The sequence below is a fragment of the Danio aesculapii genome, chromosome 4, assembly GCF_903798145.1.
Source record: "Danio aesculapii chromosome 4, fDanAes4.1, whole genome shotgun sequence".
Classification (NCBI taxonomy): Eukaryota; Metazoa; Chordata; class Actinopteri; order Cypriniformes; family Danionidae; genus Danio; species Danio aesculapii.
The window spans coordinates 14,628,688-14,651,145 of record NC_079438.1 but is presented as its reverse complement, the minus strand read 5'-3'; the positions used below and the strand labels follow the sequence as shown (position 1 = coordinate 14,651,145).

The 22,458-nt window shown below is 39.4% G+C and overlaps 1 protein-coding gene across 1 annotated transcript in view; it reads right to left on the bottom strand.

The window, feature by feature from the left end:
- Positions 1-21,460, bottom strand: part of LOC130222028 (NLR family CARD domain-containing protein 3-like) — a 503,712-nt gene extending 482,252 nt beyond the window's left edge. Inside the window, 4 exon segments of the mRNA XM_056454641.1 lie at positions 18,902-19,006; positions 19,961-20,053; positions 20,624-20,733; positions 21,382-21,460. Of these exon segments, the coding sequence (XP_056310616.1) occupies positions 18,902-19,006; positions 19,961-20,053; positions 20,624-20,667 (242 nt within the window). The 5' untranslated portion in view covers positions 20,668-20,733; positions 21,382-21,460.
- Between the last annotated feature and the right edge of the window lie 998 nt (positions 21,461-22,458).

Here is a 22,458-nt window from a genome sequence, read left to right as displayed (position 1 = left end):
ACAAAGACTCTTAAATGGTTCAGAGGATTCGAACTGGAAGAAAGTCTCCTTCTCTATCTTGAGAGGACTCAAGTTGGACAAAGCCGTATTCTGGCTAGACCCTCTGAAATTGAAACTGTCAAGGTTTCCTGTTTTTTACCGAAATATTTTTAAAGTGTGGACTCTGTTCAAGGTTCCAAGAGAAAGAACTGTAACTTCGTTACACTGGTTGTTGCAGGAGCCTTTAATTTTAGGCTCTCGTCTGGCCTGGCCCAGTGAAATAGACTATGCTGTGATGGAAGAGAATCTTATTAACTCCGGTTTGTCAACAATTGGACAAGTTTTGAATGCAACTGGTGCTAATTTCACAGATGTGAGCACGTTGACTGAGAAACTGGGGATGAGATCAATTCGTTTGGTTAGCAGAGCTCTTGAAAGGTGGAAAACAACACTGGACGAAAGAGAGTTGAAATTGTTATTGGACTGTTGATTGGGTATTATTAATCCAGATCAGACTGATTCATTTCCTGAAAATGGAGAATTGTGGAGGGTTCCTTTTAGAAGTGAATCATTTGAAAGTGCTGGGTTCAGATGTCAGTTCCGGGAAAAATGGTTATAAAATGAGTGTTAAGGTTTTTAATAAGAATGTTTTAGATAAAGTTGATCCACCTTGGCGTAAAGTACTTGAGTTAAAAGAGTGTGAAAAACCTGAATGGAGAGTATTTTATAATCACCATTGTCTAAGCCAATTGGAGATTTACAATGGAGGTTGGTACATGGTGCTATTGCGGTGAACGCTTTTGTTTCTGTGATTGATCAAGAAGTTGATTCACTTTGTCCATTTTGTACACAAAAGGAAACAGTTTTTGATGCTCTTACGCAGTGTGTTAGATTCACACCGTTATTTACGCTTGAACTCATTTTTTCAACTGTTTGAATGAAAGTTTTTATATGTGGTTTGAAGTATTTAAAGCCTTAAACATCAGTGTCAGTTGTTGAATTTGACTTTAGGACATGCCAAAATGGCCATTTATACTAGGAGAAAAGAACAAATTGACCACGGCCTGTGTAATGATTGATGTGTAATATTTAGCAATTCTGTTAAATCAAGAATCTTAATAGATTTAATTATTATAAAGCCATGAATGATCCTGAAAGTTTCATTTCATTTGCTGTCTTAAAGGGGCTTTGTGTGTAATCACTGAAGACCAGCTGTGTTTTTATTTGAAAGATTTGTTTTTTGTTTTTTTTATTTGATTTAATGTTAAATAATTGTGTAAATGTGTAGTTGAAGGATATTGCAATACACACACGCACGCGCACGCGCACACACACACACACACACACACACACACACAGACACAGACACAGACACAGACACAGACACAGACACAGACACACACACAGCTACTGACTGCTCCTGCAGAGAATTCTGGGAAATTTCTCGTCAGTCTTCAGCTCAGTTTCAATGATGATCCAGAATAAACCCAAAACCCAGGCCAGAGCGGCTCAGTGAATGTGGTCTGGACTGAGTGGATGAGGCTCATTGTGTCTCTATAGATGTTGTAGAAGATCAGAGTTCCTGCACTGTGATCCACAAACACTCCTATTCTCCTGCTGAGCGGCTCTACTGGGAGACGAGTGTGTGTGTTATTGTGTATGAATAAGAATCTGGAGGAATCACAGAACAAACTCCAGGACTGAGCATTAGATCCAAACACACACTTATCACTATATCCCTTCCTCCTGATGCTCTTATATGACACTGATATACACACAGCATCATCTCCACTCCAGTCAATCTCCCAGGAACAGCGTCCACACACACTCTCTCTGCACAACACCTGAGGATACACACCATCAAATCTGTCTGGATGATCAGGATACAGCTGATCCTCTAACACACACTTCACCTCTCTGTTCTCCTCAGACAGAATGAGACGATAGTGTGCTGTGTTTGGATCCAGTGTGAGGAAACAGACATCTGAACACAAGAACACACACATTTATAACCACAGCTGTGTGTGTGTGTGTGTGTGTGTGTGTGAGTGAGTGAGTGAGTGAGAGTGAGTGTCTGTGTGTGTGCGTGAAAGAGAGAGGGAGTGTGTGCATAACCACAGCTGTGTGAGTGTGTGTGTTAGTGAGAGAGAGAGCGTTTGAGTGTATGCGCATCTGTGTGCGTGTGTCTCTGTATGTGTGTGAGAGAGTTTGTGTGTGTGTGTGTTTCTTTGTGTGTGTGAGAGAGAGACAGAGAGAGTGTGTGTGTATGTATGTACATGTTTGTGTGTGTGTGTGTGTGTGCATGCATGCAAGTGAGTGAGTGTGTGTGTGTGTGTATGTGCATGTGTGCGTGCGAGTGAGTGCGTGTGTGTGCGTGTGTATGTGCGTGTGTGTGTATGTGCATGCGTGGGAGTGAGTGTGTGAATGTGTGTGTGTGTGCATGCGTGCGTGTGCGCGTGTAGTCCTACATTTGCGTGGTCCTGCTGTAATCCTCGTGTGTATGTGTGTGTGTGTGTGTGTAGGCCTACATTTGTACAGTCCTGCTGTAATCCTCGTGTGTGTGTGTGTGTGTGTGTGTGTGCGCGTGCGCGTGTGTGTGTGCGTGTGTGTGTGTGTGCGCGTGTGTGTGTGTGTGTGTGCGTGTGTGCGCGTGTGTGTAGTCCTACATTTGCGTGGTCCTGCTGTAATCCTCGTGTGAGTGTATGTGTGTGTGTGTGTGTGTGCGTAGTCCTACATTTGTGCAGTCCTGCTGTAATCCTCGCGTCTCCTCCATGATCCAGACTGTAAACACACACAGATGGAGAGAATGAGCTGTTTAGTTTCCCCCTCAGCTAATAAGCTAAAGCTAGCACTGAGCTGCTCAGCTACACGCTCCAAACTCTTCAGCTAAAACACACAACACTTGTTGGTTCCAGCCGGGATGCACAATGAATCTAACACAGTGCGTTCTTTTCCTCTGCTGTTGGTGAAGCGAGCGCAGATACTGCTCATGTTGATGGAGACACCCTGCTGCAACATTCATTTATTACAGTGATCACACTTAGCTTTGCCATCGTTCTTCAGCACATGCAGCCTTTGAGCACATGTTGCAGTCCATCTCTAAACTCTGTTCAGATTAGTAAAGCTGCTCGCCAGTTCCTGACAGATTAGCAAGTGAAAAATACACATGTGTGCACAGAGAAGAGGAATCCAGATGTTGATTTCAGAACAAGAGTCTGAACATTAATCCAAGTGTCTGATTCCAGAATCTGAATCCTTCTTCAATCCCCAACCCTATTCCTGACCTGATATTGGAGGATTCTTCAGCACAAATGGAGGAAGAAGTTTCTCTGCTCAGCTCAAATGCTGAAACTGTACAGTGTGTCCCGCTTAATGTCACAACTGAGCCAACACACTCCAACATATACAGAGGAGATTCATTTCACACTCAATGATTTGCTCTTCATAGACATGACTGGAATACTCTACAAGCTGTATCTTCTGTCTGTCCTCACCCCATAACCCTCACAGAAAACTGAAGATCAGAAAAGAGCTTTCTAGTGTCTTTTTAAAGCCATTCAGTGGAAAAGCACAAGGCCAGTGATGCTCCACATACTTGAGTTTGTCCAGTGTGTAGTTTGGATCCTCCAGTTGTTCAGAGAGCAGCTTGACTCCTGAATCTCCTGGATGATTGTAGCTCAGATCCAGCTCTCTCAGGTGTGAGGGGTTTGAAGTCAGAGCTGAAGACAGAAAACCACAGCCTTCCTCTGTCACCATACAGCCAGACAATCTACAAACACAGCAATAGTCCACATCACACAGTTGGACAATCACACATCTCTTTGTGTTGTGAAGATGCTGACTGCTGTTTCTGCTTATGTCAACAGCAGTGATGAACACACACACACACACACACACACACACACACACATCCTGATTAGCTCTCCTTATTGATCAAGCCCTCGCATCAGCAAACACACTCACACACTCAACAAGGACTCCACATCATCTGTAGATCTGTATATCAATATAAATTAAATCACACCCCTGCACATTTGGGCTCCACATCTGGTAAGACTTAAGGGCTGTTTACACGGAAAGTGATGTTGAATGTTGACACCAGACATAGTCACAACCTGCTAAAGTTTTCAAAAAGTGAACTAAGACTGCAACTATTTGGGGAAATCTCTATAAAAGGTCTTCAAATCTGATTTAGATTTAAAGGAATTGTTTTTCATCTTTAAATTAGGATTTATTCTTGTGTTTAAAGCTTTTGTCATTACGCTACTTCAGTGTCTCAGACTCATTCACAAATGATTATTAAATGCTGGATTAATGCACAAGAGAGTTTGGCCAACACGTTTTAGACCATTTCAAATATATATTATATGTGCACGCTGTATAAGTGCACATACAGCCGCTCAGCATAATGGAGTACAGCCCATTCTGAAAATCCAGATTTTCCTCCATTTCTCAGTCAATATAGGCAGTGTATTTTAGTGCATTTAAACAAAACAGATTTATTCAACAGAAATATTTATTACAATAATATTTTAGTCACCAAACATATTCAGAAATTGAAAGATAACACAATTAAATTCAGGCTAAATATTGCAAAAAACCCTACAAAATTTCAGCTGAATTCTTCCATTGTTTTGCTTCTCTTGATTTTTCCTTTTTTTTAATTTTGTATTTAATATTTTTCTAGAACATATAAATTTGAGTGTACCAGTTTTTGGAGCTTTATCAGAAGTTATTTTGTTAAATGAGCTCCAGATTTGGCTAATCTATTGTATATCCACAAATATAATATTGTCGAGCTTCCTATTTCAAATATGAATGTAAAAGAGAGATTAGTGAGGGGTGTACTTATATATGCTGAGCACTGTATATTGTTCACCCAGAGTGTTTACATGGTCACACAGCAAGTCATACAACAAGCATTTAGTTTGGGCTAGCTGTTGCAGATGGACATTGCTGTACACTGCCCTTGATGGGTGAGTTGTCACGTGGTGGAGAATCACAAAAATCCATGTGCAGCAATTTATTTTGACAAAAATAAATAGTGGTTCCTAATCTTGCACAAGAACTTCAAGCAAGATACAAAATTCTAGAAATGAGTCCAGACAAAAGAACTGACAAAAAAAAATCCAAAAATAAGCAACTACAAAAACAGGGTAGGAATGTTAACAAAAGCAATTAAGAATCAAAAATCTGCAAATACTAAACTGGGTATAATTGCTAACAAAAATAAACAAGAATCCAAGAATAAGCAAATACAAAACTAAACAAACAAACAAACAAACAAACAAACAAACAAACATACATACATACATACATACATACATACATACATACATACATACATACATACACACATACATACATACACACACACATACATACAGGGGCTAACAAAATCAACTAAAACACAAGACAAAAGGGTTTATAAAGACAGGGCTAAATTAACAAACAAGAAACAGCTGTAACAGAATACAATCAGAAGTGCAAAGGATTATTGGAAATTAAGTTAAACTCCAAACAAGCTAGTGCCATCAAGTGTCCAAAAGAGGGCACTGCAACATGTGACATGAGTGGGGGAGTGTCTGTTGTCTTTCCAGGTGTGAATTATTCATGACCATTGTCACTCATGCATACCGCTGAGATCACCCAAAACAAACCCAACAAATCGTAGATCATTTGTAATGTTTTCTTTGAATGAGAGAACAGAATCATTTTCACATAATTGTGCAGTAAATATTCCAGCCTACAAGACTGCTTACTCTAAAGTCTTGTTCAGGCACATTCAGTCTGGTTTTTGGACCTTATTTCAGCTATTTTGTCCTCTAAAACCCACTAACCACACATAATATTTATTTCTAAAAAACACAAGCATGTACACAAATATTTCTCACATATTATTGTAGCACAGTTTGTGCTGAATACAAATAAAATACATGTTGGCCAGTACTATGAAAGAGGTAGCTGAAATAAGCACAAATGTCAGGGCATGTCAAACATCTCAGGACCTCAGACCCCTGAGGGTTAACAACAGATATAGTATGAGCAGTGTGAAACATAATTACTGATAAACCATAATTCCTGTTATCTGGGGTTTAGTATCACCCAGGGTTAACATGTTCAAGCATGAAAAGCCCTTATATGAAACTGTCTGACTGTAGTTATTGTAGAGTGGAGAATCATTTACCTCAGTGTCTCCAGTTTACAGTGTTGACTCTTCAGTCCATCAGAGAGAAGCTTCACTCCTGAATCCTGCAGGTCATTGTTACTCAGGTCCAGCTCTCTCAGGACACAGTTTGAGGATTGTAGAGCTGAAGACAAACTCTCACAGCACTGAACAGTGAGATTACACATGGCCAATCTGAGAAAGAAGAGCACACATTACTAAAAACCACACTGTTAATGTGATCTGTCTGATGTAACAAAACAAAAAAAAAAATCAATCAATCAAAACAGTATTAATGTCTATAAAACACAATTAAATGGCGTCCTTCAGATGCTCCAATAGCCCAACTCTTTATTAAACACCTAACACTGCAAGACAGGAAATACTTTTTAAACTGTTTTATTTATTAATATTTTAATGAACAAACTAATAACAATAATTTTCTGTAGCATCTTTAAAAGTTGCATCTCAAAGCCTTTTACCCAATAAAGTGAAACAGATGGGTATATAACAGAAATAAAGAAATTAAATAATAAAACACGGAGAGAACATGTAAACTCCACACAGAAATGTCAACTTGACCAGGTAAAGACTTGAACCAGGGACATTCTTGTTATGAGGCCACGGTGCTAACCACTGGGCCTCTGTGCTGCCCTGTCAAGGAAAGAGGAGGAGTAGGGGTGGAAGGGGGGATTCTTCAAAGCGAAGGTGGCTAAGGTAAGATACTCTGGTTATTATAGTGATTTAGGAATCATCTGATTGGTGGATCCAATGCATTAGCAGTCAATCATAAGCACATGCTCCTCTCATAATTAGTTTATTAATAAACTACACTTAAATACACAGATTCTGTGCATCACAGTGTATTAGCGATTCCTTCTATACACAATTGTTAATTCTCCACAATTAAAGTATTCAGTTTTTCCTTTTAATACAAGCAGTCAGATATATGAAGTGTTTTAATTTTAAAACACCTGTGAATGCAAAATTTAAGGACACATTATATCTCTGTGCTCCAGCTGTTTATCCTGATCCACAGGATCTGCCCTGGTTTACTGTCTAGTAGTCCCTGCCTTGGCTTTGTCCTCCTCCCTGTTCACCTGTCTGTCAGTTTCCCCCTCACCATCTGTCCTGTACCCTGTCATGGTTTCATTTACTTGCCTCTCCCCCATCACCCTTGTCCACTGTAACCCCTCCAGCTTGCTGAACTCACTCTTGTTTTGTGTTTTCCTCTGAGGATCATCTGGAATATTCTCCTAGAAGGGAGCTATGTCATGGTCCTGGTTGTCCTGTCCTTGTACTGTTGTGTTTTCCTTGTGTTCTCTGTGTTCACCTCAGTTTTCCCCATGTTACTCTTGTTAGTTGCCCAGTTACTATTAACCCCCTTGTTAACCTATTAGTCTCTGTGTGTTTAAGCTCCTCTGTTTCAGTCATTATGTGTTGATCAGAGTTTGCTGTATGTGTGTATGTTTCTCTTGTCTGTGTTTTCTGCTCTTCAGGTCTGTCATTTTCTTTGTGTATGGATTTTATTTAACATTAGAACTGCACCTAGATTCACCTCTTGCATTTGCTTTGCCTGCCTGCATGATTAGAGGAAGATATGATGAAGATGAGGGCGGCACTGTGGTTCAGTGGTTAGCACTTTCACCTAAAAACAAGAAGGTTGCTGGTTTGAGTCCCAGCTCCAGTTTTCCTCACAGCGCGAAGACATACGGTATAGGTGAATTGGGTAAACAAAACTGACCATAGTGTATGAGTGTGTGTCTGTGTCAGTGAGTGTGTTTACATGGACACAGAGTTGGGCAAGCTACTAGAAAAAATGTAGTGAGCTAAGCTATTAGCTACTCTACTTAAAATGTAGCTTAACTACACTAAAAGCTACCCCCTGGGAACTGTAGTAAGCTAAGCTAAAAGCTACAAAAGAGGCTTAGCTACATCTAAACTATTTTTTCAATTTTAATTTTTAAATCAAAGCAACTTAAATCCAAGTCAATCACATCTTAGTGATCAATAAAACTGTCAATGAAACATATGAGGCAGAATAGTTCAGTTCAGTTATTTACTGTAAACAATATGCTGTACTAAACAGAAACACATAGTATATAACAGCTAAAACAATCCAATAACACCAAGTGTTACACATTTAAAATACTATAGTCATTAATAGTAAAGGGAAATATATTGGAATAAGCATTATATATATATATACACACTAAAGTATTTTATTTTTTGAGCACAGCATCAGGAATTAAGTTATTGCATCTTAACATGTACTCCTGGAGGTATGGTCATGAGGAAATAACTCCTCTCCCTCAGTCATCTTTTCATCAAGCAAGTTTCACCAGAGGTGGCAGTAATGCACCAAAACCTTTGTTGTCGAACACCGTAAAACAGGAAGAAGAAGAAGAAATCATCATTCTCGCCATCATATGGATTTACTTTCATCGGCTAGACACCGGCCTCACAGCTCCGTGAGTGTCGGTGCCGTCACTTATTGATCTGCGATCGGTAAATGTAGCTTGTGTGGACGCTACTGCGCTACTTTACTAATAAAACAGCTTCGCTACTGAAAAGCTATTTGATTTAAAAGTAAGCTACTTTTACATTGATTTTTACATTTGATTTGTGATTAAGAATAACCATATAAACAGCGGTTTTTGATTAACTTTATCTGATTAAGGATAATCAAACTAAAGTGAAATCTAATTAAGACGTGTGGAGTATGCTGATTTTAGTCACATTTTTAAAGTGCAGTACAGACATGTAAACACATTAAATGAACTATTACCATCATGTAGGACTTATCGGCGCATTTCGAACAGGATAGTCTATACACACACACACACACACACACTCACATACACACACACACACACACACACACGGCTGTTTGACACTCTTTGCACCTACCGAGTCAGTGCACACCACTGACGTCAGCTTCGTGAAATGCGGAGGTTTTTTCTTCCGTTCAGCATGCGGTATGAACTTCTATTAAAACAACACTCTTCCAGCAGTTCATAGATGCATCTAATATCTCGTTTGTCACAGGGGCTATGCAGGAAATGTTCCTGAATGAAAGTGAAAGTGCCAAACTGTACTTAAAGTCGACAAATTAAAAATAAAACACCTGAAATTACAGGAAACTCTGGAGAAATTGCGGATAGTGTGGTGACTTGATGACAATAATTGAATTATGTGCAACATGAAAGCAACTTATAATTCAAAAAGCAGCTCATGTAAACACCTTAATCTTATTATTGTCTTAATTAGATTAAGGCAAATAACTCCATTACTGATGTCCATGTAAACATAGTCAGTGTTACCTGATAATTATCAACATAGAGATGGGACAAAATAGACAGAATGGAGAAAACAACATCAGTGTGATCATTCCACTCTTACCAGAAAGGACTTTTAAGGTGCTGTATCATTTTATAGCTGACTTGTGTGCAATTTACAATGTAGTCTACTGGCTTATTTGCTGCTTCTTAAGAGATAGTTCTCCTAAACATTTACTTACCCTTAAATGATTCCAAACCTTTATGATCTTTTTATTCTGCTTAACAGATAATAGTTTATGACAGCTGAAAACCATTAGCCATTGACCTACATGGTAGGAAAAACAACTGGTGTGGAAGTCAATGGTTACAGGCTTCTTTCTACAGGCATCTTCATTTATGTTTAACAGGAGAAACAAAGTTTGAGAAAGGTTTATAACCCCTTGAGGGTGAGTAAAAATTTGTACATTTATTTTTTTGGTAAACTATCCCTTAAACAACCACTGACAAAACATGAATCTAAACGTTATTAAAAAAACATTAAAATATTAAATAAGAAACAATTATTAATGTATTTTCAAGTGCAGATGATATCACTATTGTGCATGTTCATTAACATGATATACTATATTATTTAATTTGAGAAAGAAGCACTTTGACTTACTGAGCTCTTTTGGAGGATTTGATGACTGCTGATAGTCTGATGAGACACTCGTCTGATCTCTGGAATTTCTGAAGCTCAAACTCCTCCAGCTCCTCCTCTGAGGTCAACAACACAAAGGCCACAGCAGACCACTGGGCAGGTGAAAGGTCAGCAGACGACAGACGTCCTCTACTAAGGTTAGACTGAATCTGTTTCAGCAGAGTTTGATCATTCAGTTCATTCAGACAGTAGAACAGATTGATGGATCTCTCTGGAGAAAGATTTCCTTCAAGTTTCTGCTTGATGTATGTAATTATTTCCTCCTTGCTCTGGTCACTGTCATCTGGCTGTGTCAACAGGCCTCGTAAGAGTTGTCGATTGGACTGGAGTGACAGACCGAGAAGGAAGCGAAGGTAAAGGTCCAGATGTCCATTCTCACTTTCCAGAGCCTTGTCCACTGCAGTCTTCAGCAAATCAATCATGGACACATTTCTGCTTTTTTCTGCTCGTTTCTTGTTGATGTCTAGAAACAGATGTTGATAAAGGGCTGCAATGAACTCTTGAATGCTCAAGTGAAGAAAGCAGTACATGGTACCAAGAATGATTCCCGTCTCCTCCTTAAAGATCTGGGTACACATGCCCGAGTACACCGATGCCTTATAGACATCAATGCCACAGTCTTTTAGATCGCTCTCATAGAAGATCACATTGTTTCTTTCCAGCTGCTGGAAGGCCAGTTTCCCCAGTGAAAGGATGAGGTTTGGATCCCAGGAGACATCTGGTGTGTTTTCTCCATCATACTTTCTTCTGCTCTGCTGGATCTGAAAGCGGAGAAAGTGTGTGTACATCTGTGTCAGAGTCCTGGGAGATTCCTGCAGTGTTTCAGCATTAGCCCTGTGTTTCAGTTCAGTATTTCTGTTCTCCTTCAAAATGTTCTGGAGAACAGTGGCTGAAATCCAGCAGAAGACTGGGATGTGGCACATAATAAAGAGACTCTTTGACTGTTTAATGTGATCAATGATTTCTCTGGCCTGATTCTGATCTGTGAGTCTCTTTCTGAAGTACTCCTCCTTTTGGGCATCATTGAATCCTCGTATCTCTGTCAGCCGGTCGATACAGTCAGCAGGAATCTTATTGGCAGCTGCTGGTCTGCTGGTGATCCAGATGAGAGCAGAAGGAAGCAAATTTCCCTTGATGAGGTTCGTCAGGAGAACATCCAGAGAGGCTGCTGAAGATACATCACGACACGTCTCATTACCAGCAAAGTTCAGAGGAAGACGACATTCATCCAATCCATCAAGGATGAACAGGACTTTGAACCGTGTCCTTCTTGTAAGGTTCAGTCCTTTAGTCTCTGGGAAAAACTGAGTTATGAGGTCTTTTAAACTTTGTCTTTCTTTCTCCTTTAAGTTCATCTCTCTGAATGGAAGAGGAAATATGAAGCTCATGTCTTGATTTTCTCTTCCTTCAGCCCAATCCAGAACAAACTTTTGCACAGAGACTGATTTCCCGATGCCAGCAACTCCTTTTGTCAGGACAGTTCTGATCTGCTTGTCTTGTTCAGGTGCCTCAAACAAATGTTTGCATTCAACCTGTATCTCTAGTGACTGATGACGTCTGGAAGCAGCTTCAATCTGTCTGATCTCATGTTCAGTGTTGACCTGTTCACTCGCACCCTGAGTGATATAGAGATCTGTGTAGATGTTATTCAGAAGTGTGGAGTCTCCTTGCTGAGCAATTCCTTCAAACACACTTTGATATTTCTTCTTCAGGCTACATTTAAGCTGATTGATGAAGAACAGCTCATCTAAACACAGGAGCAAAGAAACAGAGTTTTAGTCTTGACTTTTCCAGCTATATTTGTAAGTGTCAGTCTGACAGATACCCATGAGTCTCTTACCCTCAAGAGTATCAGCAGCTTGATCTTGCTTCATCTCTCTCAGGAAGAAGAGTGTAAGATGAAGAGCTGCTTCTGAGATACTGCTTCTGTTCTCATTAAACCCCTTTACAAACTCGTGTTTGTTTTCTTCTTGTAAGATTTTCTTAAAGTTTTCCAGTTCATTCTTCATAAACTTGATAATTTTACTCTCAAGATTCTAAATTTGAAAAAAAAAAAGAGAGAAGAACACTATAACACAAAGACATTCAATCACATACAGTTGTAAATCCAAAAAAAGCTATTTAATAATTGAAAATACATTACAATACAGGTCTGTAAGTGCTCAATTCTGATTGGCTTGTAAAACTTTACAATGTTCTGTTATTTTCAGAGAAACACATAGTTAAATTCTTCAGGCAGGCTTTGAGCACATTACATTTCCATATCACTATGCTGAATGATTTCAGTTATTTTTACAGCGACAACAATCAAACCACATTAAAACATAGCAGAAGGCTTTGGATGAGACATGTAAGAAACTAGTCCTACACAGAGGAGCAGTTTGAGAACAAAAACCTGACAAATGTCTGAATTACAACATCTGAACTGTGGCTTAAGCTGTAGAAACCATAGTATCCCAACAAGCATATGTTTGTGATTAAGTGAAGACATCAAATTAAAAGTTATTTGACTAAAATAAGGTTAAATTTGGAAATAATGACTACACATGTCAAGTCTGTCTGATCGGTAAACTTGGTGTCTAGTGTTAAGCTATTCTTAGATGTCTATTAAAATTTCAGTGACAACCTAAATTTTGCCTTGTTTTAGCCAAGCCATCTTTGTTTGTCTCTTAAACACAAAAATCACTTTGTGCCATGTGTGGAATAACTGTCTCACATCCTTTGAATTATTAGGAAATAATGCACACTAGAGGTATGACATCATGACTATCGGTCACGCTGGTAGACAAGGAAGACAGAGATGGTTCTCTTTTCACAGTATTTATTCAAAACCAAGTCACTGATCACAGTGAGAAATCAAAGGGTTGATAATGCTGTAGCAATCTTCTGTAACAGCAATAAAAGTTAATAGCAGATGTAAACGATCTCACTGATAGTTCGCTCGTAGGAGACTCGCAGGTGAGTATGCAGACACAGCTCATCTAGTAGATAGCTGATCTTCTGGTAAACACTACACAAGTGCAAGCATCCCTCTAGATCGATGAGAAGGATCAGAAAGCATGTAATGATCATCCGTTGAAGAGTATTCAAGCACGAAGTTCATCAGAGTAATAGCAGATCTTCTAGTGAACATCAGATAAGAATAATCACTTCCCTTGATCAGTATGAAGGACTCAAAGACTCATAAGGAACATCCATGGAAGAAAGGGAAGAGACGAAGGAGTGAAGATGAGGACAACCATTCAACTTTAATACCAGCTGACAACTGAGAGAAGAAGGTCAGCTTATATTGTGTCCTTTGGTGATGGGGAACAGGTCCAGGTCATTAGAAGGCTGATGAGAATTCACAGGATTGGATGGAGGTGGTTTGTAAAGGAGATCGATGATTGGGTGAGCAGGAACGAGCCGGGGATGTGACAGTGTCACAGGTGTGTATTAATTTCTAATAACTCAATGAACTGGAGTCAAATATTCCTTATGTAACAAATACATTGTAATTCTTCAAAAAAGTAAATACATGGAAAAATAACATTTACAAATGACATGTTTTACAGAAGCAATATTTTTTTAAATATACATATTGCCTGTTATAATATGAATTGGAATAAATTTTTCCCACCTGGAAGATCTTCAGGAGTTTGCCTCTGAAACTCTTTTGGCTTCTGTGTGTATTGTTTCTTGAATCTGGTAACTCATATTCAAAACTGTTAACAGATAAAACTACTAAGGCAAACAAATACAGATATATCTCAAAGACATAAAAAATACTAAATGTTCTGTAGACCTCAAGATAAGGAGACAGTCGGGACAGTGAACTTGTGCAGTTGGTCCATTGCTGTGTCCTCTATTAAATTGAGCTGATAAATTACAGACATTGTGCATTTGGTGTGAAGTGTGAAGTTTGCCAAGCACAGCATGAGCACACAATATCACCAAAAGTGCAACATGCTAAAGGTATCCCTAGGCCTATATTTACCAGAGTACGTGAATAGTTTAGAATTTAGGGTGTTGAATATTAACTTTTTACCTAGCTAACTGTAGTCAAGAGATTTTTAAAATATGACAGTACTTTGGGAAAGCATGCCAGTCTCAAAGGGGAAGGGTCGTGCGAAGGCAACATGCTACCCAATGGCGAGACCTGGTGACAATAAGTAAAAGCGCTTCATAAGATAAGTTGGTTAGCGGGTAGGGAAGATACAAATCTGCCTGAAAGGGGGAAATGCTTGTTGACTGAATAACAGATATGGGATCGTTTCCCCAGAGGTTGCCGCATCTCTGAGAAAGGAAGTGATTCCTCAGGGGAATTTGTCAAGGAGGGGTCGTCGACAGGAGTTTGAGTTCAAAAACAACAAAGTCGGGTTGGACTGCGGAGGTGCAACAAGCAAGACCTACTGCTGTTTCTCCCTGACCCTGCATAGGGTCTGTGTGAGCAGGATCACAGAGGACAAATCCATACTGCTTAAGCCTCAGGGCCAGCGGAGAACCAGCGCATCTGTGCAGAGCAGGGAAAAAAGCAACTGCCGATGAGCGGACTTGCAAGAAGCAAGCAGGATGACCTAGGCTTCTCTGAAGTGCACCCATATTACCTGGACCATGCTGGGGTGGAGTTTCTATTCTCCCAGGAGGGTGAGCTGCCATGAGAGCATGTCAGCTGGCTTGGTTGAACTTGCATGGGATATGAACGGTGTGCAGCGATTTTCAGCCTCATGACTCCAGGCTAATATCTAATATCTGTGAGAACTATAGTATCTCAATAAGCACATTTTTGTGTTTAATAGAAGACTACTAGACATCCCATCAAAGATGGCTTGCCTAAAATAAGGTTAAATTTGGAATTAACAACTACACATGTCAAGTCTGTCTAATCTGTGTATTTGTCTAGTGTTGGGCTATTCATAGATGTATATTAGATTTTTCAGTCACAGGCTAAATTTTTCCTTGTTTAGGGCTCAGACATCACTTGTTTGTTGTGGACACTTGTTTTAAGGGCACCCTGGCCCGTAGAAGGCCAGATCCATCCAAGGACTGAAGGTGCGGCAACACAGCAAGATGATGGTCACCCTGTGCATCCCCGCACACCATGCCCATCTGGGGACTTGACTGTGAAGCCAGTGCTGAAGTGGTCACATTTGAACAATCTGAGCAGTGAGATAGCGGCTGCAACCTGATATGGCCAAGGAACCTCTGAAAAAACTTCAGTAAGACCATTGTTATCCTGTCAAACTGTTTCAGACAGTGCAGCACCACAATGGAGACAGAGGACAGCATTCTGCTCACGCAAAATGGGTGGCTGCGGCTTTGACTGCCATGAAATACATGCCAGTAAACTCGGGAAACAGATGACCTCAGGAAGATGACCTGTTTCATTGTGCTCAGCTGTTCAGCAGCTGGACTGCTGGGTAGACAGTGTCACCAAATAGGCTTGTGATATATGTATGCCAAGAAATCGAGCTCAGTCAGCACGGCACATATCTACCAGGGTGGTGATCTTCGACCACTGTGTGGCCATCATCTTCCCCAGGGCTCAGAAGGCCGATTCGCTGGTCATGAGAGCATTGTCGGGCACCTGTGGTGCTGTGGTACCATGGTGCAGGGTCGAAGAGGCATGGCCCACAGCAGTGTGGGCTCTGGCTGTGAGAGACCCAGATAACCCACTCGAGGATCTCAGCTTACCCTTCCAGGTGGCGGCATCTACCATCTAGGCAAAAGCCTTGTACCGCCATCAAGGGATGTGAGGGTAGAAGAGCGAGAGGTAAAAACATTCTCCATACCTGGTTGAGCTTCCAGTATGCTCCCTGGAAGATGGGGACGGGGGTCTGGAAGAATTTATGTCACATCAGCTCCCGCTCTAGTTGGTCCGACGGTGGGACTAGGGGCACAAGCCATCTCCAGCCCTACCCCCAAAGCAGCCCGGGAAAGCACAGCCATCATGCTTGACTCTAGATGCATTACCGCACATTGCACCCCAGATGTTGGTAGCGAGCTTGGTCTGTCATCTGAACATGACAGCTCACCCTCTGATGCTGTGATGGGCATCTGATCTCCGCTGTCAATGAGTGAAAGCACGAGCATCCCAGAGGACAAACCAGCACAAATGTGATAGGGCACGTTGTGGAGGAGCCAGAGGTCCAAGGGCCCGGAGCCAATGGATAGGCCACCACTGTAATCCTCAGATCTACCTGGGTGCTCACCACTTTCGTGACTATTAAAGTATTCTTTTATTTGTTTTATTCCCAAAATGTTTTCTAAAAGTTCTGAAATCAATTCTGTATTCAGAGTGGATTGCGACATGCGGGTCTGCCTGAGCTCAAACAGAAAAACAGCTAATAGGCACACATATGCATCCTGCAGAATTTGCTTCATTTGGACAGATGGATAACAGTCTGTAATTATTATTTCATATTGAAGCCAGCCACAAAACGAAACAGAAGCACCAGATAATAACAGTCTGTAATTATCTGGTGTTTCAGTTTTGTTTTGTTTCGTGGCTGACTTCAATATGCTGTTAAAACTCCTTTCGCACCCAAAAGTGAAACCTAGAGTCGGTATAGATTCCATTTATTAAACAAGCACAGAAAATTAGGTTTCCTGGTTGAATTTTAAAGTTGTAAAGACATACATGTACAGCAGAAAATAAAGGAAAACTAAGTTAAGAATCATTTTGGAACTGAAGTCAAATCAGCTCATGAGGTTCCTAAAGGTTCCAACCACTAGTGACCAAAATGTAACTCACAAAATACCTTTCGGCAGAAGATGGTGTTTTCTCTCTGAGGTTTGGTGGATGGTGTTTTGACTTCCCCAAACGGAAAAACCTAGAATGATGACAAAGTGAATTTTAAATGGTGTCACCGTCAGCACCAGACACACTAGAGGGCACTCTACAACTCATATCATCCACTGTCAAACTCAGTTCCTGGAGGGTCGCAACTCTGCACAACTTAATTCCAACCCAAATTAAACACACCTGATCAAACTAATTGAGTCCTTCAGGCTTGTTAGAAACCTACAGGTAGAGCTGCAGTCACACTTGACTTTTCTTCCCATAGACTTCCATTCATACGCACGCGAATGCGTCAGACCGAAAACGCAGGGTCATGCATTAAGTTTCGCATGTAGCTGCGGTGCAAAGTTCAAGCTTGGTGAACTCTGACCTGCGGAATCGCATCACTTGACTGCGTGAGACCAATCGAGGATCAAAACATGACCTGTCTGGACAGAAATTTAAAACATGGAGCAATCGCTTGCTTTTTTTAATGTCTAGTCATCTTGTTTAATCCTGCCCCTTTTTGCAGCGCCGCACGACAGAATTTCGCACACACAAAGCCCAGTGTGACCGTAGCTTCAGTGTGTTAAAGTAGAGTTGGAAATCTGAAAATCTGAGGCTGCAGCCCTCTAGGAACTGAATTTGACACCCCTGGTCTATATGACCCCAATGCTTTCCACATCATAATTCACATAAACTTGGCTCTGATGACCTGCAGACAATTCACTCAGACATATCAGCACCATTTTGACAGACAACCATTGCTGAGTATTGTTTCATGTTATGGATTGTATCAAGCATTTCCCTGTTCTCTGGTTTTCCTGTGTTCGGTCTTTTTGGACTCTTTTGGATCATTAATTGTTTGCCACCTGCCCGACCTATGCTTGTTTATAAATTAACAGTATAATCTACAGTATAAATGCTTCTCATCTAATATCTTTAAATATGAACTGTTTTTCAATGTCTTTCAGTGTCAATATCTGTTTTCAAGACTTATTTATTGTTTGTTCCATGATCAGATCTGCTAAACAAGACAACAAGAGACTCAATCATTCATTCATTCATTTTCTTTTCAGCTTAGTCCCTTTTTAATCTGGGACCACAGCGGAATGAACCGCCAACTTATCCAGCACATGTTTTATGCAGCGGATGCCGTTCCAGCCGCAATCTCTGGGAAACATCCATACACACTCATTCACATTCATACACTACAGACAATTTAGTCTACCCAATTCACCTGTACCGCATGTCTTTAGACTGTGTGGGAAACTGGAGCACCCGGAGAACATGCAAACGCCACCCAGAAGCAAGTGACCCAGCCGAGACTCGAACCAGCAACCTTCTTGCTGTGAGGAGACAGCACTAACTACTGTGCCACTGTGACAACAAGAGACTATTAACTATTATTTCTTTTCATTTTTATTAATGTCTCATTAAACATCTACAAACTCATAAAACTGACCCGAGATCAGGTAAAACTGCAAAACCTGTTCAGTGATTCACCACTGGAGGGCAAACTGAATTCATTTGTGTGATTCATGTGGATATTATGCAGATCAAGTTTTCGCCCCCTTGTGGAGAAATATTGAATTTCCAAACGTTTCAAAGCAATAAAGACATAAAAAAGCCTTGTTTACTGAAATCACATGACTTTGCCCATTTGATATGTGCTCTGATTCAATGATTTGAAACAAAAAAAACTGCAAAAGTATTGAAGCTTCATGAAGCAGTGCTCCAAAATCAGCCATCACCTCTTTTTACTGGAGTACTCTTGTGGATTACAGGTATTACTCGTTCATGTACATTCAGAGCGTGTTTCACTGGTTTGTGTTTCAATCTTAGACTATTTCTGTTTTTATTGTTAGCTGTCTGGATATTTGATTACTCTATTTAGATTACCCTTGATGATGATTGATTGTTTTGTCCCTTTGCATGTCTAAAAGATACCCTGAATAAGAAACTATATTGAAACAATAGTCCAAGTGTGTCCAATAATGTAAAACACTAAATACCTTTTGACTGATGATGGTGTTTTCTCACTGAGGTCTGGAGGATGACCTTTAGACCGGTCACTCTTCAGAGACACAGAGCTGGACACACATGATCCTGATCTCACACTGAACACACAAACACACCAGAGGAATAAACTGCAGGAGAAACTTCAGTCTCCTTTACAAGAGTTTAATAGACAAATATGAGTTTGTTCAGTTAAATTTAGCACTAACTAATAGTTGACTGAAGGTCTGTCTGATTAGGTCTGCTACACAGGAATCATGGGTAAACAGACAAGTGATGTGCTGCTTTCTCATTCTGCACAATCTCAGCTTCACTGAAAACACATTTGAACCTAAAACCTTGTGATGGAACCTGTAGAGTAAAAACTGACCACAGAAACCAGATGAGGAGATATAAAACACTAAACATTAATGTGTATCTATAGATATTAATATAATCTCTGAGTCTCAGAGACAAAAATATTTAAACATTTCCCTTCACTGAACTATAATAATAATGATAATGATAATAACAACAATTTAACAGTTTAACAAGGAAAAACTGAGGTTTAGATGTGATTTTTCATTACATTTATATCAGCCTATATTAAACAGGTCTAATAATAGTTGGAAACGTGGTTAATGAGGGTTTGGTGTAAGATCACTTTCATTAGGCTAAGCCTCCCAATATTGAAAATTACGCATTAAAAGCTTTAATAGTGTCTAACAGATAATAATAATAATAATAATAATAGTAGGTTTATGGTACATATCTCAAATATTAATGTGGCTGAATTTGCATGATAAGATAACTTTATATGACAAAGAGGATATTTTACTACCAGAGATTTTAGATGCATTATTTAAAGTTAAAAACTGTAGATAAATGTTTAATGGTCAGATATCTGTCCTTATCAGGAGTATGAATGAAGACAGAAAAATGAAAGAAAATTATATAACACTGTTCTAGTGTTTCTTACTTATTGTGCCTTTAAAGTGTTGTGTAAGTATAATTAAAATGTCCTGATGAATACTGAAACAGTCCATGTGTGAGCAATAATGTAAAACACTAAATACCTGATGGCAGATGATGGGGTTTTCTCTCTGAACTCTAGTGAAAGCCCTTTAGACTGGTCACTCTTCAGAGACACACATGATCCTGATCTCACACTGAAGACACAAACACACCAGAGGAATAAACTGCAGGACAAACTTCAGTCTCCTTTACAAGAGTTTATCGGAGAAATATGAGTTTGTTCAGTTTAATTCAGCCCTAATAGTTGACTGAAGGTCTGTCTGATCAGGTCTGCTACACAGGAATCATGGGTAAACAGACGAGTGATGCGCTGCTTTCTCATTCTGCACAATCTCAGCTTCACTGAAAACACATTTGACTCTAAAACCTTGTGATGTAACCTCTTGAGTAAAAACCTAATATAGAAACCAGATGAGGAGATATAAAATACAAACCTTTATTCTGTATCTATAGATATTAATATAATCTCCGAGTCTGAGAGGTTTAACATGAATATTTGAAATATTTGAATTAGTTATAGTTAATCTTCATTTGATCCCCTGAAACACAAGCAGTTTATCTCCTCTACAAGCACAAGCTGAAACTGTTCTGTAGTCAGCTTTAATTTTGATGTTGTACAAGACTTAAAACACCACACATGACACAAATAAGTTTATCAAATATGAGAAGGTGTTGAAATAATGGTGTAAAAACAGAGTCAATACCTGTGTTTCTCTGAGAGAGAGTCCTTTACTCGCTCCTCTGCCATACTGCAGCTAAAACACCAATGCAGACATTAGCAGAGCTTTGAGCACAATCAGCCGCTGACCATCACCTGGAGATGACAATATACTGAGATTAAGAAAATCACACTTTATAGCAATCAATGCTGACTTCACAAACAAGACCTTACTGAAACAGACCACATGATGAGGGAGACCACAAACTGACTTTCAGCCATTTCACAGCAGATATATTTATACTGATTAACATTAATGCAGTTGGTTTAACCCCTGATCTGACACCTCAGATATTTCAGGTTTGATCATTTGATATGTATGTGTCTGTCACGATAACTTCTGCTTTTGACAACTATTAACTTATTATTTAAATTATTTATTAGCTTAGTTAGTAGTTAGTTAGTACTAAAACGTTACCAGTTACATGCAGTTTAAGGATCATCCGCATTCTTCCTGTTTACGGAAGTTCTGCTTTCACTTTCGATTTCCTGACTCTGTTTAAAGTTTATTTTGTGCTGAATGATGTAAAATTATCGAGTCAACCTGATATAGAAGAGCACAAACACTTTCAAGGGATAAAAATAACACATTATATTGTTCAAATGACCGTGTTTGGACCGAGTTTAATCGGCGATTGAGGCTTTGACCTTCAGGAGCAGACAGTGCTATAAATCACGTTTATACACACATAAACCCCTTCATCATCTCCACAAATAAGCGTAATGTAGAAGTATTAAACTTACCTACAGAAGTACAGACGCTCTTGTGCAGCAGGAACACGAGGTGAGCTCTTTTAACGCTTTCGGTTTGTCCACTTCTTCCTCTTCAGTATTTTGGCGGTTGTCAAACTTATTTGTTGTTGCTTTACCGCCTCCTGCTGGACTGAAGTGTGGAACAGGAGTCTGACATGGAGGGAAACGAGAAAAACAAATCACACTATAAAACCAAGGGGAAACTGTGTTTAAGCATAAAATTAAATTGTAAATTCGTTCTAACAGCCCAATTTCTTTCAGACGTGAATTATTCAAGCCTCCATATGTTGACCCTAGTATATTTTCCAGAGTAAATGTAAGATTATGTCTAATAACCCACCAAACACTAGACGTTGTGTGGACGTGCAGATCACGTATATTTTGCGTCGGTCCGTCCGAGACCATATCTGCACGTCGGTTCGACGTGCAAATCTGGTCGACATATTGACGTCGGACTACGACCACTTTTGGACATGAATTCAACGTTCAAATCTGACCTGTTTTGGACGTATACGGTTGATTAAAAAAAAAAAATTAATGCATTATTGTATTTGAGTGAAAGTCCGATTCCCTTATTTAAGTCAGCACAAGGTCTAGCGCAGAATACATTTTGTTGAGGAAAGAAATTATATATATATATATATATATATATATATATATATATATATATATATATATATATATATATATATATATATGTATGTATGTATGTATGTATGTATACATATTTATAAATAATAATGCATATGAAATAATATATAAAATAATGTTTTTTTTTTTTTGCAAACTCTTTATTCAAATGTATTAGAAAAGTAAAGACCAAAATAGAGATCAAAATAGTGAAAGTATTAAAACACTTACTCAGATCACAGCAGCAGCAAATCAGACGAAAAACTACATAAATATATTGCCAACTCTCAAAAGATTTTTTAAATAGCCAAATGTAATAAAGAGAAAATTTCACTGGTAATAGGTTTTGCATTAATGATCAAATGCAATTTATGCTGCATTATCTTTTATGACAGATTTAAAGAGCACAATTTAGACAGTTCTTTTTAGATTGTGCAT